General features: G+C 40.2%; 1 protein-coding gene across 1 annotated transcript in view; it reads right to left on the minus strand.

Moving 5' to 3' along the window:
• Positions 1–1,047: 1,047 nt before the first annotated feature.
• LOC132829824 (glutathione hydrolase 1 proenzyme-like) overlaps positions 1,048–16,112 on the minus strand; it is a 42,770-nt gene continuing 27,705 nt past the window's right edge. The window contains exons 8-13 of the mRNA XM_060847189.1: positions 15,481–15,617; positions 12,461–12,642; positions 9,427–9,548; positions 8,358–8,470; positions 4,302–4,430; positions 1,048–1,212 (exon numbers count right to left, since the gene is read on the minus strand). Coding sequence (XP_060703172.1) covers positions 1,048–1,212; positions 4,302–4,430; positions 8,358–8,470; positions 9,427–9,548; positions 12,461–12,642; positions 15,481–15,617 — 848 coding nt within the window. The remainder of the gene's footprint in view (positions 1,213–4,301; positions 4,431–8,357; positions 8,471–9,426; positions 9,549–12,460; positions 12,643–15,480; positions 15,618–16,112) is intronic.

Consider the following 16,112-nt stretch of genomic DNA (forward strand, 5'->3'; position numbering starts at 1 on the left):
CATCACAGGGGTGCCAGAGTAGCTACTTACTCAAGTTACTTTAAGCATTAAACAGTTTCTACCAAGTGCGTGGCATTGAAATCGGACCTTAACTGTAGACTAGATATTCAATACTTTTCACTGCTCACTCTTCTTAATTACTAAATGCAGCAGAATATAGTATATTTATTTATGTGCAATCCCAAAACAAGTTTCACTATTGACAAACATTGTAAATGTAGACATTTCCTCCTGAAAGTAGCTTCCCTCGATAGACTGGAGTGTAAATACACATGTATATCTATCTATTTTATCTCAGAAAGATATCTTTGGATTAAAGATAATGGCTTAATTAATCACACTGATCAATTACAATTCTGTGATGGGTCATTAATTAAAAGATTGACAAAATAATTCAGAGGGACTGAAAGAGTGTAATATTAATGCCTTCTAAAGAGATCTAACATATTCTCTAGTTTGTCTTTTCATGGGCCAAATATTCAATAAATACAGCTTGTTAATTAAGATCCACATCTAATTTCAATCTTCACTGCTAGTAGACTTTAACCTGCACCTCACTATCTTATCTTAATATTATATGGTTATGTTTCCAGTGTTTGCAGTGTATGTTATGCCATATTATGATTATTACAGTCTTTGATAAAGACATATTGTCATTAGAATTTCCAATTTAGCACTTCCACTGCTGCCAAATGCATAGTTGAATATTTTTGGCAAGCTCCAGTTTCTAACAAAATCGATGTTTGGAAGATTGTGCACAGTACACACCCAAGTCTTCAATATGCTCACAATGGGTGAGGAGTTTTACTGAGATTAGCTGCTCCCTTTAATTTAAAGACAAAAGATTTCAGACCCTGATAGATGCATCATAGCATGAGGCTTGCTGGCTTTCACCAGTGTGTTTCAGCATGGTTCACAATATTAAGGTCTTTAGCATGTAGCAGTGATAACTCACAGGCAAAACCTTACTCATGTTGGTTGAAGTATTCCACTTCATGTTTCACACAATGGTATTATATAATAGAATTAAATAGATTTGTGAGTATGTCAGTAGCCTGCAGGACAACCACCTTTACGCTTGGTGTCTGAAACAGCGTGCCACAGATTCCCCTCTCGTACAATTGCCTGCACCACTGAGGGCATATCGGCAAAACCACTCACATGGATTTTCTTCTTTAGAGCATCTTCTATTTCCTTACGGAACAAGCGAAGCTAGGGAGAAACAAATACAGACATAGAAAATGGTTTCAAGCTAGAATGGTCAGGTCCGTGTTATCGTCTAAGATTGTGTTTTCAAAGCACCTTTTGAGAAACCATGATGAAGGACTTTGGCTGAGATTTCTCCAAGTTCAGAAATGAAAGGGAGATAAATCAAGAGAGAAGGTTTTGAAGGTGGAGCAAGATGAAATAAAATACTTTATTCCAACACAGGAAAATGGATCAATACTGTAACAATAAAAATAAAGAGAGAATATGAAGAATAAGATATCTGGAGCTTAGAATGGAGGAGCAAGAATGTTCAGGCAAGTTTTGGCTTTCCTACCATTGATTAAATAGAGAATGTCTAGACAGTTTGCAACTGTCAGAAGAAAGAGAACAAGGTCTTTCTTTGATCCTGTCTTTCAGTGTGAGTGAACCCGAGAAGATACGATGAAAACAGAATTCAATTATTATTCAAGTGATAGTTTCAGATTTCCCATTGTTGATGACCAGTTTCATAAACCTCACTGGTGCTGACAATTTCCTAGTTATTAACAGCATCTGGAGCTTTTGGAAGGAACTCAACATGGGCATTAGAAAATATTAGTTTGAATATTAGGGTGAATAATCCTTTTGTAGGGATAACAGTGTTGTGAAAGAACTGACTACATTCCTATACTGCATCACTTTGCCATTGTGAGAGATTTCATTTTACTAAAAAGTGTTTTGCAGATCAAAGAAATATTTGTTTAAAAAAAAGACCAGTGAGTTATGCCAAATGGAACACGATCATTGGAAAGCAGATTAGGAGGAGTGTGAAACAGACTGGGATGACAGCTGAGTTCTTCAGGATCACCGTAAAGTACACTGGGAGGAATATGCAGCAGATCAAGATTAATGTGTTACACACCAGGAGCAATGTACGGGAAACTACATTCACTAATAGTTAGGGTGCCGCTCTTTGGAAATGGAAAGAAGACATACTTGTACGGTGCTTGCTTCAACTCAACAAAGTATTTGACAGCTATTCACTAATTCATTTCACTGGGTAATACCCTGACCAATTAAACCTGTCTGTTTTAAAAAATAAACAAAGCCTGGCAGTTAGGTTAAAAATAATATGATGCATATATTGAATGGGCTGTCTGCCCTTAAAGTGGACAAGGTACCAGGACTGTATAAGGTGCATCTAAGGGTATTGAGGGAGATGAGAGGGGAAATTGCAGAGTCACTAGCCATAATTTTTCAGTCTCTTTTCGACACAGGCCTAGTATCAGAGGACTGGAGAATTACAAATGTTACACCCCTGTTCAAAGAAAGGGGGATCACGATTAGCCCAACATCTACAGACCAGTAAGGTTAGTCATGATGGTGGGAAATCATTCAAAAACAAGAGTTGGGGACAAAATTGATAGTCACTTCCAGGTTAATTAAGTGTGTTTAAGCTACAAGGGATACAACATTGTGTGAGTGACAGAAAACAAAGAGTGGTGGTGAATGATCATTTGAATTGGAGGGAAATGTTTCAGTGTGTAACCCAAGGCTCAGTGTTAGGACTGACCCCCTGGTCTCCCTGATATATATAAATGACCTAGAAACTTGTATACTGGGCACAATGTCAAAATGTGCAGAAGATATTAAACCTGGAAGCGTTGTGACCAGGAGAACAGAGTAGAATTCTAAAATGATATTCTAACCTTGGTGAAATGAAAGTGGAGGGGACAGATGAAATTTAACACAGAGATGTGTAAAGCAAAGGTTACAGAAGGACAATATTAAATAAAGCGTACAATTTTAAAAGGGGTGAAGGGACAATGGGATCTGGATTTCTATCTGCATAAATAATTGAAAGCAGTTTGAGAGAGAAGTTCATAAAATATGTGGCACCCTAGGCTTTATCACGAGGCTCATAGGGTACAAAATCAAGGCAGTTATGTTAAACCTGAATGATATACTGCCCTGTTCTAGGCACCACACTTTATGACAAAAGCGAAGATATCAAAGAGTGTTCAGAAAAGATTCATAAAATGATAGGGGAAGCAATGGCCCGCTGCCATCACCACTGGGCTGTTAATCCAGACAGGATTCACTTTTTGAGGTTGGGTGCCGACACATTGCTGCGAGTGTGTTTTAGAGGCTAGGTGCCAGAGATCCAGGTAATATTCTGGAGACCCAGGTTCAAATCCTGCCACAACAGATGGTGGAATTTGAATTTAATGAAAATCTAAAATTAAGAGTCTAATGATGATCCATTGTTCGTTGTTGAAAAAGCCCATCTGGTTTAAGAATGTCCTTTAGGGAAGGAAATTGCCATCCTTACCTGGTCTGAACTACATGTGACTCCATACCCATAGCAATGTGGTTGACTCTTAACTGCTCTCTGGGATGAGTAAAAACTACTGGCCTGGCCAGTGATCCAGTCATCCCATGAATGAATTAAAAATTTTCAAGAGATGAGCAAGTTTGGTTATGTGGAGAGATTGGGACTGTTTTCCTTCAAGATGAGACAGCTGAGAGGAAATTTGATGAAGGGGTCTGGACAGAGCAGATTGAGAGAAACTGTTCCCATTGCTGAAAGGATCGAGAAGCAGAGGACATGAATTTAAGCTAATAGTCAAAAGAAATAAAGGCAATCTAAACAAAACCTTTTCCATGCAGTGATTTGTTGAGATCTGGAATGCACTTCCTGAGAATCTGGAGAAGGTAGCTCCACTTGGGGCTTTCAGAAAGGGTTAGGGTCATTATCTGAAAAGGAAAAATGTGTAAGGTTACAGGATAAAGGGAGGGCAGTGACACTTGGTAAACTGCTCCTTCAGAGAACTAGCAGAGACATGAAAGGCCAAATGGCCTTCTTCTGTGTTGTAACTATTGTTTGATTTGAATTCCCTGTGAGGTTTAATTCGGAGAAAGTGAGGACTGCAGATGCTGGAGATCAGCGTCGAAGAGTGTGGTGCTGGAAAAGCACAGCCAGGGGTTGGGCTTACACCCAAAACGCTGACTCTCCTGCTTCTTGGATGCTGCCTGACTGGCTGTGCTTTTCCAGCACCACACTCTTCGACTGTGAGGTTTAATTGTTTGAATTTCTTTGTCAGTTTACTAACCTCTGCTTCATTTGATGCCAGATCCTCAGACTCAAACTGCACAAAATTTGGTATTAATTGGTGATGAATCCTTGGCTTGTTCACTGCCTCACAAGCATCATCGCCAAACCAAAGGACATTGATTATAACCTATTGAACAAGAGAAACATGTTACTTAACAAGATCCCATCTTCATTATTTGCTCATTTATTGAATAGTTTAATGAAATTAGGCATTAGTCATTTCTGTTTGAAAATGAACTAGAATGATGGGAGGAATCAGAATCAATTGTAACTTTCAAAAGAGAATCGAATTTATATCAAACATAAATGCAGACAAGGCCATGAGATAAGAGCAGGATATATACAACTATTTGGTACTTTCTTCAAAGAAATGGTACCGTTACAATGGACTAATGCTTTCCTTCTCTTTCATGCTGTAGATGTTTATGATTCTCGATTCCTCTGGTGAGTGGTAATGCTGACGATATCACTGCTGACCATAAAGGTAACCGTGACCATACCTGTGTATGTCCCCTATCCATCGGCAGAACAATCTTTCAAAGATTACAGAGAGTAACAGCAAAGAGGGGCAGCAATATGGCCACGTCCTCTTTTTACAACTCAGCTGCTGCACTCCGGCGAGTTTTAAAGGCCTTAAAGGGTTTTGATGGAATGAATGGGCGTCTCATGTGAATGAGGGAGCATGGGTGGGTGACTGAGGGTGTTAGTGAGTGAGAGCGAGTGAGTTTGTCAGTGGGCGGCACGGTGGCACAGTGGTTAGCACTGCTGCCTCACAGCCCCAGAAACCCGCCTCAGGCGACTGACTGTGTAGAGTTTGCACATTCTCCCCGTGTCTGCTTGGGTTTGCTCCGGGTGATCTGGTTTCCTCCCACAGTCCAAAAATATACAGGTTGGGTGAATTGGCCATGCTTAATTGCCCATAGTGTTAGGGGCAGGGGTAAGTGTTGGGGAATGGGTCTGGATGGGTTGCGCTTTGGCAGGTCAGTATGGACTTGTTGGGCTGAAGGGCCTGTTTCCACACTGTAAGTAATCTAAAAAAAAATGAGGGAGCGTGTCATTGTGTGAGTGAGTGATTGAGAATGTGTTAGTTGATGACTGAGTGAAGGTGAGTGAGTGAGAGTGGATGGATGTTTGAGGGAGCGAATATGTGTGGGTGAGTGAGTGAACTTGAGTGATTGACTGAGTGAGTGTGACAGTAGGTGGGTAGGCGAGAGTGAGTTGGTGAGGGAATGAATAAGTACTTTATTGATTGTATGAGTAGCTGAGGGAATGAGTAAGTGCATGGCTGAATGATTGTTAGGTGGTTTGTTTAGTCGGTAGGTGAGTGTGCGGGTAAGGGAATTTGCAGGTGAGGGAGTGTGCAGGAGGAAGAGTGAGAGTATGGGGTGGATATGTGGGAGGGTGCGTGGAGGAGCACGTGGGGTCTGTGAGTTTGTGAGGTGTGTGAGCTATGTTTGTGAGTGTGGGTAGTAGGGGTTTGGGGACTGTGAGAGGAGACTGGTTGGATGGCTAGTCAGCTTGATGTGGACAGGGTTGGATAAAGACTCCTCCATATTGCTTGATATTCCTGCCAGACCAGACAATGCAGCAAGCATCTTGGATACTTAATCTTCAGCAATTCTTGGCCCTCATCAGAATCCTCTGCAGCAGAACTCATCTTCAAGTTCACCCTTTGGTGATGGGCACAGGAACTGTCCTTGCACCCTGCCCTGGGTGAGATCCTCTAGTTTTCACTGATTCTCAGGTAGACTGTAAGACATGGAGCAGAAGTATGCCATTCAACCTGTTGAGTCTGCTCCACCATTCAATTCAATCATGGCTTATCTAATAATCCTCAGCTCCACTTTCTGGCCGTCCCCCATATGCACATCTCTAATATCTGTGTTAGGGTCTGCATTTGTCAGGTCAAGTGATGATGCTTCTTCCTCAGCGGCCTGTAGTAGCTCTTGCTGCCTGACCTGCTGTGCTTTTCCAGCACCACACTCTTGACTCTGATCTCCAGCATCTGCAGTCCTCACTTCCTCCATTGGATTATGGTAATTTGACCTGAATAACTGGAGGTGTATGGCAGATGTGAGGTACGAAGCTCTGAGTGTGTGAGGTTAAACTGAAGTCTCTGCATATTGGACATTTGTTTTGATTATTGACAGGGCTGTGGTGTCTTGGGGCAAAATAGGTTGATGAAGAGGGCGGTTAGAAGACAACATTGGAAAATACATTCACTGCTGTGCAGCTCAGAAAAGGGCCTTTTAGCCCATCAAGTCTGTACTGATCACCCTTTTCCTGTACTCTGGTAAGAAGTGCGTCCTGCAAGTGAAGAATCTTTGCTTTTCATCAACCTGCCTTCCCTCAGCCCTGCCTCACAGTGTACAAACAAAATCATTGAGCATCCTTTAGCTTGCTACCAGTCTTTGGAGGCCGACATAGGGACTAAAACTCAGGATGGAAACATCAAATACTAGGGTGCATAGGTTTAAGGTGAGAGGGAGGAAATTTTAAAGGAGACATGTGAGGCAAGTTTTTCACATGGTATGTGTTTGGAACACACTGCCGGGGAAGTGGTAGACCAGATACAAAAGCAATATTTAAGAGGTACTTAGACAGTACAGTGAAAGAAAGATGTGGACCACGTGCAGGCTGGTGGGATTAGTTCAGAATGGCATTGTGATCGGCACAGACGTGTTGGGCTGAAGGGCCTGTTCCTGTGCCGCACTGTTCTATGTTGCTTCCTCATTTGTTTTCCTTTTCAAGTGTATTTCACATTCCTTTTGAAAGTCAATATTGAAAAATGTTTCCAACTTTCCTTTCAGTGAACACAGTCCAGATCATTGCGTATTATCAAAAACATTTCTACATCTTCCCCACTCTTCTGTCAATTATTTTCTTAATATCAAATGGGTTGAACGGCTGTTTTCATCTAAAACTACCCATGTGTGAAGGATCCAATAACGCGATTTTGAAGAATTGTATGTTGCAACATTTACGATACATTTGCAAACAACAAAAATTGCCATCTATTTTCACAGTTTACTGAAGTTTTCAGTATTGTAGAGCAATATTCGTTTCAAATGTGAGTAATTCCAACCTTTTGCTCTTAAAATAGATAATAAGCATTCCTACTATTTATAGCAATATATTTTATCCACCTTAGCAGTGCACAGCTCTGAATAACAGTAATAAAACTTGACCTAAATAGTTCAATTACATTCCTCCAGCACTGGTACGTAATTTCAAAAAAATCGCTCCTTATTTAAAAGCAGAAGCATCATTGCCATTTCAATGTTACTGCTTCGCATGCTCCAGAGAAGGATACTCCAGTTAGGGGACAATATAAAAAGGAATTTAAAAGATTGAAGATTTTGAAACAGTTTATGAAAGATATGCAGATATTACATCATAGATTGGGAAAGGAATAAAATTAGATGTGGAGGGTCTTTTCCCTAAGAACATGCTTTGGTTTTAATTCTCATTAAAAGTATGTAAATTTTAACTGGTCAAATATATTATTTCATGTCAATCATAATTTGCATAAAGCAAACCTGTTCTGGGGATCAATACTTCTTATGAGTTAAATGGAGGGGAATGTTTCCTGTGATAATGTAAGATTTGTTGAAGTATTCAGGTTGATACTTCAATTCTGTGATTCTATTGATGTCATTTGGAACAATTGAACAATGCACTGGTTAAAATACTGAGTAGAGAAAGTTGTTTGGGTGCAGGTAAGGCCATTTGATTGGAAGTCACCATCAGACATATGTAAGATGTACAGAGAGAGTAATGCTGCTATTAAAAGTTACAATTTGATTCACTTTAAGGGGAGAGAGAACTTGTTGTTTATCTCCTTGAAGTTTTTTCTGTGCTCAGTTACCCCCCATTCCACATGCCCTCCATAAAACACCAATTCCTCAAATGATTTACTGGAGAGGAGGGTGGAAATATTGGAGGAATAGATTCATTGAACTCAATAGCTTTCCCTTGATCAATAGCTTTGTATGTGACTGAAGATTCCTTCAATCCATATGATTCCATTACAAGTTCCATTTGCAGTACATACCAAAGCAGTAGCTGTGATAATCCGGGCGCTACCCGAAGCTCCAACCACCATTTTCACCTTTTTATCTTTGTCAAGTATAATGGCAGGAGACATAGCAGAGAAAGGTCTTCTGCCTAATGGAAAATTATAAATGCCGTTACAGCTGCATTATTAAGTCATTTCATTATTAACCTAACCTATTTTCTCAGCTCAAAGTCATCAAATCACAGAATTTTTACAGTACCAAAGGGGGCCATTTGGCCATCATGCTCGCACTTATTTTCCTGGTGTCAATCTCCTGTCTTTTCCCCATATCCCTGTGGACTGTTCTGTCCAAATAATCATCCAAATCTAGCTTATACTGCTTCTATAATTACTTAAAATGCAGTGAGTATTTTGTAGTAATTGTTATTAGGGGACTGTATATTCAATGTGGTTATTCTCTGCTTCATCACTTCAAGATCTTGTGTTTTCAATCATATCACATTTTCTAAAGACCTACTTAAAGCATGCTCCCTCCAGATAGGATGACCAGTCCAAAAGGAAAAATATAGACCATCATAGAAAAGGTGTGAAAATCCACCAAGCCGGCCCCTTCCAAAGACCAATGGGTCAAAAGATGAGTCCACCCTTTCATAGAAGAGGGCTTCGATATGTTATTTGTCACAATTTTTAAGCACTTCACACACTTCAGTGTAACTGACTGTGCCCACAATCCATCTCCCATCAGCAACACCAAGCTGTGCTCGATATGTTCCCTGCGGGTGCACCGTTTTGGTGGTGTTGTGTTGACATTGTGAAATTCACCCCATGATCTTAGTGGAGCAGATTCCACAGCAGCAGGAGCTCAGGAATGTTCCAGAATGTCAAAGCAGATTTGTGACTTAAAGGGAGCATAAGTTGTCAGCGAATGCATAACTTCATTAACAAAATTAAAATTAAGTTTTGTCTCATATGTACACATTTGCATAATTCTAGCAAAAATATCTAAAAAGATCTCAGAAAAATGCAATCTTCATCTATGCAGTAGCCATTATGTAGATCCTTCTTCAAAAAGTATTTGGATTTAAAACATTAACCATGAACACACCAGGTTGCACATAATTTTGAGAACATGGTGGTAGACTCTTGTTATCTTCATATTGTGAAAAGTCTGCCATCTGATTGTTAAATATTATCCCAGTCACATTCGAACGTACAAATGATCCAAAACTGCAAAATATAAAACAAGACTCAGAACAAAGTAATTTTCACTTGTAAATGGAAAAAAGCTGATTATTCTAATTTACAAATCAACTTTTTTTTTCAGTTCAGATTGCAATAGCTGAATTTTCAACTTAGCCATGTTCCAGTGTTAATGATATTTGGTATTTTCCTTGTGAGAACCTGTCAAATTAAGATTGGAAACCAATCTTCAAAAAGGTATTGAAAACAAACTGTAGGTGATCCCATTGAATTTAACCATATTGTGATTATCTATCTCTTACACTTTCAACAGAACTAGACTACTGAAGCTGATTGCCTCATTTTCAGAGACAACCTCAAACACATTTAAAGACATTTATTTTGAAGACTCTCTGATGATAGGGGTGAGGTGCGGTGAGGGAGCTGTGGAATCACCCAATAGACAGACGTATTACAGGAATGTGCAGTTGGTGAACAAAGTCAGTCAACAAAGAATAAAAGCAGAGATTTAAAAGAGACTGTTGACCCTTTTTAATCAAATGCATCAGGCAAAGAACTACCCTGAGGATTACAAAGTTGTCTCACTGACCGAGCCAGATCATGACTCCACTGCTTTCGGGTGGGGAAGATCCATGTTGACATTATAGGAATCAAGGTTTGGACGTCCCTCTCAGATGTAATATGTCTTTCCCAAAAAGAAAACACAGCAAGCTGTCCTGTATTTTGGGAAAGGGATACAATTCACAGGATCAGGTGGCTGAGAGTTGCTGCACTCCCAAAGATAGTAAAGGTCTTGTGTAAGTTTGATCATCTGACGCCCAGAGGGAACAGAAACCTATAAAAAGCCAATCATACTTGGAGATGAAAGGACTGGTTCTACTGGAGCTGCATTTCGAAGTATAAAACATGGGTCATCCCAGTATGTCTCATTTGCCAGTTTTAGTGGGTTTTCCACTTGGAGGAATAACTATTTATAAAGAAAAGAACCCCTGAAGATTAACTCAAAACATTGCCCTATTGTCATTTGATAGACAAAGCAACAAGACAATGGTATTTGGTAAAAGGGAAAACATTCACTTGCCAAATTTCCACCAGACCATGGGACTGCTCTCTCATTAGAGAGTGATGACTGGTGGTAGTCGCCATGCATCAAGCAAGGGGAGATTTTGAGAAGGAGAGACATTTGTAGTAACCTCAGTCAGTATGGGAAATGAACCCACATTTTTGCATCATAAACCAGCTGTGCGGCCAACTCAGCTAACTCACCCTACTCTGTAATGTGCAATTGAAACAAATGGCCATTCCAGAGAGGCCTAGAGAATTCTGTGTAATCAATATGATCTGGGCCGAGTATTGACTAATTTACTCTACAGTAGTTTTCACTCGCTCATAGCATGAACCTAAATAGAGAAAAATGGCATGTCATCTCTGCAATTTCTTCCTGGGATGTGATCTAAGTGGCTTGTTTGTGGTCTGTCAACTTTTCACTTTTCCAAATCCATCTCATTCAACCCTTCATGTAATTTCAACTCCAGGTTTATTTTTCTTTAGTTGCCTTGATGGAGTCACAAAGCTCCGTTATGAGCATCCATCAGACCCATGCCACATTATGTTTTGCCCAACTTTCAGATTGGCAAGGCCTCAAAGGAAGTTTTGTGGACAATTCTGTGCATTGCATTTTGGGAAAGATGTGAAGTCTGAGAAAGGGTGGGGAGGAGCTTTACCAGGATGTTACCAGGAATGAGGAGGAGTTTGAAATATTTGCACTGTTCTCCTTGGAACAGAGGCTAAAAGTTGACATAATGGAGGTTTTCCACATAATGAGAAGTTCTCTTGGCATAACAGGCCAAATCCATTCCCTTTGACAAAGGACCATTAACCAGAAGGAATGGATTCAACACGACGGCTGGAGGAGGAGCGCCTCATCTTCCGCCTGGGAACCCTCCAACCACAAGGTATGAATTCAGATTTCTCCAGCTTCCTCATTTCCCCTCCCCCCACCTTGTCTCAGTCGGTTCCCTCAACTCAGCACCGCCCTCCTAACCTGCAATCCTCTTCCTGACCTCTCCGCCCCCACCCCACTCCGGCCTATCACCCTCACCTTGACCTCCTTCCACCTATCCCACCTCCATCGCCCCTCCCCCTAGTCCCTCCTCCCTACCTTTTATCTCAGCCTGCTTGGCTCTCTCTCTCTTATTCCTGATGAAGGGCTTATGCTCGAAACGTCGAATTCTCTATTCCTGAGATGCTGCCTAACCTGCTGTGCTTTGACCAGCAACACATTTTCAACATTAATAGTCAACATAAATTAAATTCATTTAGTCAAAGCACAAAAGAGGAAATGAGGAGATATGTTTTTAGTCAGGAAGTGGTTGAAATCTGGAAATCTTACCTTGAAAAGGTGGTGAAAGCTAATTCAATAGGTAGTTTTAAAAGAGCATTAGGCAGGTGCTTGAAGATAAACACATCACCATGAACAAAACATAGATTGTAAATTAAGGTATGGCAGTTCATTCAAAACAGCCAGTACAGGCACAATGTACAATGTACTCCAGTTTTCTTTATCCCAGACACAAAAATAAAAACAGAAATTGCTGGAAAAACTCAGCAGGTCTGGCAGCATCTGTGGAGAGTTAATATTTCGGTTCCAGTGACCCTTCCTCGGTTAATATTTCGGTTCCAGCCCTAAACATTGTAACTTGTCACCTCCCTCTCCTCACTCAAGGTATACAACACAAAAATAGGTGGTGGGACAAGTAGTGGTTGAGGAAGTGGTAAGGCTACAGGAGGTGCTGGACGAAATGACCTCCTTCTGCCATAGTCCCCATCATGAGTTGGAACTATCCTCAGTTCTTTGATTGCCAGTAGTAATGTAAATATAATGATTGAGGTGAAGTTTGGTGGTTTTCTTTACATCAATAAATATAGGAAGTACTTACCGACCATTAATAGTGCTGGTGACAGACACTGCACTGCCATCTTGTGCTACAACAGATAGGTGAGATGTTCCACCCTGGCCGGGTAAAAAACACTTTATCCCATAATAATCAATATTCTCATTGGTGTGACTGTCACTGATCTTTCCTCTAATATCACTTGCTTTTGAGATCATTTCATTGACCTGTTTAACAATTAAAATAAATAAGAATTAGAACATGGTATTATTCTTAATGATAAGCCCTTATGCACACAAAACACTTCCAAAAATTATTTTGGGAACAGACTTTACCCAAACAAGTGTCCTAAATTTAAAAGAAAGCCCGTCATGTCACACTCTTATTGCCTTACCTGGACCCAGTCATTTACAAGAGCTTTCCAATCTTCAAGCATCTCTCACTAAACAGCAATTAAATTCTCAATGACCTAATATCTGTGTCATTAAAAATTGCTCTTTGATACTGTCAGCCAATTTTGATTTGACTTCATTTGACTTGATTTATTATTGCCACAAGTACCTAAGTGCAGTGAAAAGTTTTGTTTTGTGTGCAGTCCAGTTAGATCATACCATGCAAAGATCATAGAGGATTGAATAGAGCGAGGAATACAAAGTTATGCCTGCAAAGAAGGTGTACAAAAAGCAAGATCAGCATTAGATTTGAAATTAAAGAGGTCTATTTAAGAGTCTAATAACAATGGAAAGAAGTTGTTCTTGAACCAGTTGGTTTGTGTGTTTAAGTTTTTGTATTTTCTGCCCTAATGGAAGAGGTGACAATCAATATGACCCTCAGCTCTGATGGACTGTCAAGTAGAACTCGAAATGTTAGCTTGCACTTTCCCCATGAATGCTGCCCGACCTATCATGATTTCTAGCATTTGTTGTTTTCACTACACTGGCATCTGATCATTGGCATAATTTCAGTTCATGAGCTGCTCTGAATGGAATATCAATGCCACTGGCTCTATCTAACTGCATAGAGCCAGCTAACTGCAGCACCTTAAGAACATGTAATTAGAGATGGGCAATAAATGCTAGCATGGCCAGCAACACTCTCATCCTGTGAATGAATAAAAGAAAAATGGGGTCACTGTCTCTGTCACTTTCTCACTCACACAAACTGCCGCATACTGACTCTTGAATTGATCTGGGTGACAAAATGCTCCAAGAGTGTCCCACCCTTGTTATTGGCCAGAGCAAATGTTTCAAGCACTGGAACATTCCGTGCATTAAATGTTACAACGCAACAGATAAAATGGACTTTTTCACAGCTTGTTCAGACTGCCTGAGAAAGAGGCTGGAGGCAGGAATTGATGGGTGCAGGAAAATTCGGAAGAGGGGCCTACCATCTTAAACAAATCAGGCCCATAATTGGTGATCAGCAGCCCGGGGCAAATAAGAAAGCTTCAACTCCCATCATGATGAGGGATTTCCACACGCTGGCGCCACTTCAGCCGCCAAGATAGTCAATCAAATTCAAACCTCTTTGAAGCAAAGTAAAAGCCAGGTGAACTCCAATTGGCTCAGATGGTGGGGTTTAATTTATAGACTGCAGTGGTTCAAGAAGGCGTCTCACCCTGACCTTCTGAGAGCAACTAGGGATGAGTGATAAATGCTGGCCAGGCCAACAATACCCACATCCCGTGAATGAAAATTATTTCCTTGGAGGTTGGAACATGAAGGGACTTTCTGATCACATAAGCTTCTGATCAGATTAGTGATATGCTTTAAAGCTGACTACAAATATTCTCACAGTATTTCTCTAATTGATTGTGATGGGAGGTTCGGCAGCAGAGCTTTAATCCAACACTCTTGGGTGTGTTTACACAGCCGAAAGATTGCACACCCAATGTGGAAGCTGCAGTCTATTAATTATTTCAGTCATTTAAATTACACAGAGGTCTACCCGCGGCACAGATTGTGCAGCAGTTCAGGAAGGCAGCTCACTACCACCTTCTCAAAAGCAACTAAGGATAGACAATAAATGTTGGCCCAGCTAGTGATGCCTGTGCCCCATGAGTGAATAAACAGAAGAGCAACTCCACGTCAAGCAAAATACTTCCCTGAAAGGTAATTTTAATAAGTAAAGAACCAAAAATTTCAGGCAGGATTTTGAAGACATCTATTTTAGTGAGAGTGGATGCAGAAAAGGGACTCGTATTGACACGAGGAAAGGACAGGTCAGGCTTTTATCTAGTGGGGTTTAGAACAGTGAGAGGCAACTTGATTGATATAAACAAGATCCTGAGGGGTTTTGAAAAAGTGGATGTGGAGACAATGTTTCCTCTTTTGGGAGAATCGTGACCTGGTGATCATAGTTTAAAAATACTCAATGTGCTGAGGAGATTTATTTCTCAAGAAGGGCTATGAGTTTTTGAATCACTGTTCCTAAAGAGGTTGTGGAAGCAGTGTCTTTGAATAATTTTAAGGTAAAGATAGAAAGGTTCATGTTAAGCAAGGATGAACTGGGCCAGACTGTTCGAGGGAGGTATTGGGAAGCACAAAGGACAGTAAATGTTTGGAACGCCCTTCGACAAATGGCAGTGGATGCTGTGTCAATTGCTAATTTTAAACCTGAAATAGATTTTCTATGTTAAGCAAAAGTACTAAAGGCAGGTAGACAGAGTTATACCACAGATCAGCCATGATCTCACTGAATGGCGGAACAGGCTCAAGGGGCTGAATAGCCTCCTCTTATTCCTATGATCCTGTGAGTGAAAGGTTATCAGGGGTTTGCAGATTGCCAAGTCATCAGATTAGCCGTCATCTAATGCAATAAAAATGTCTGAACTAGAAAATGTAATAGGGAGCTGCAACAGTGCTGAGAGTTCAGTTATCATGGGACAACTTACATAAGGAATTTCCATTATAAATACAGATGTATGGAAGTTATAATGAAAAAACATTGTCACAAACATTTGCCTAAAATGAAAAACAAAGTGAAATTTGGTAAAGAACTAGTGGATGCAGCTGTTAATACAATAAACGTACTTTCAGAATTACTCTCAGATTTAATATATTTACCTTTGTATGGTCACTAGATGTTGGATATTCCAACTTGCTTCTTTCCGCAAACGCAAATTTGAAGGCTTCAATAATTCTATGGTATGTTAAAACTTTCTTTTCCCGAGTAGAAATACTTTCTCGGGAAAAGTTATACCCTAAATTAGATCAGAAAAGTAATTAGGAGAGGATAAAAAATTGATCAGGGAACATGTTTGTCAACAACAAAAGCAGAAATTGTTGGAAAAGCTCAGCAGGTTTGGCAGCATCTGTGGAGAGAAATCAGAGTTAACGTTTCAAGTTTTGAGTAACTCTACCTGAAATGTCAGCTCTGATTTCTCTCTACAGATGCTGCCAGACCTGTTGAACTTTTCAAGCAATTTCTGTTTTGTTTCTAATTTCCAGCATCCACAGTTATTTTGGTTTTTATTTAACATTTTTGTCAACTTGTGCCAAATGTGATGAAAGTGATTCATTTTATTCAGGATTTACACTTATTCAACAGTTCAATTTTAATGGCTCCTAAACCTGTAACTTCTAATACCTGGAAGGGTAAAGATTAGATCCATTAGTATCACTGACCAGTTGCCCTCCAAATCATACATTATTCTGGATTGGAACATATGTCATTGTTTCTTCATTGTTGCTGAGTC

This window comes from Hemiscyllium ocellatum, chromosome 30, assembly GCF_020745735.1.
Source record: "Hemiscyllium ocellatum isolate sHemOce1 chromosome 30, sHemOce1.pat.X.cur, whole genome shotgun sequence".
Lineage (NCBI taxonomy): Eukaryota > Metazoa > Chordata > Chondrichthyes > Orectolobiformes > Hemiscylliidae > Hemiscyllium > Hemiscyllium ocellatum.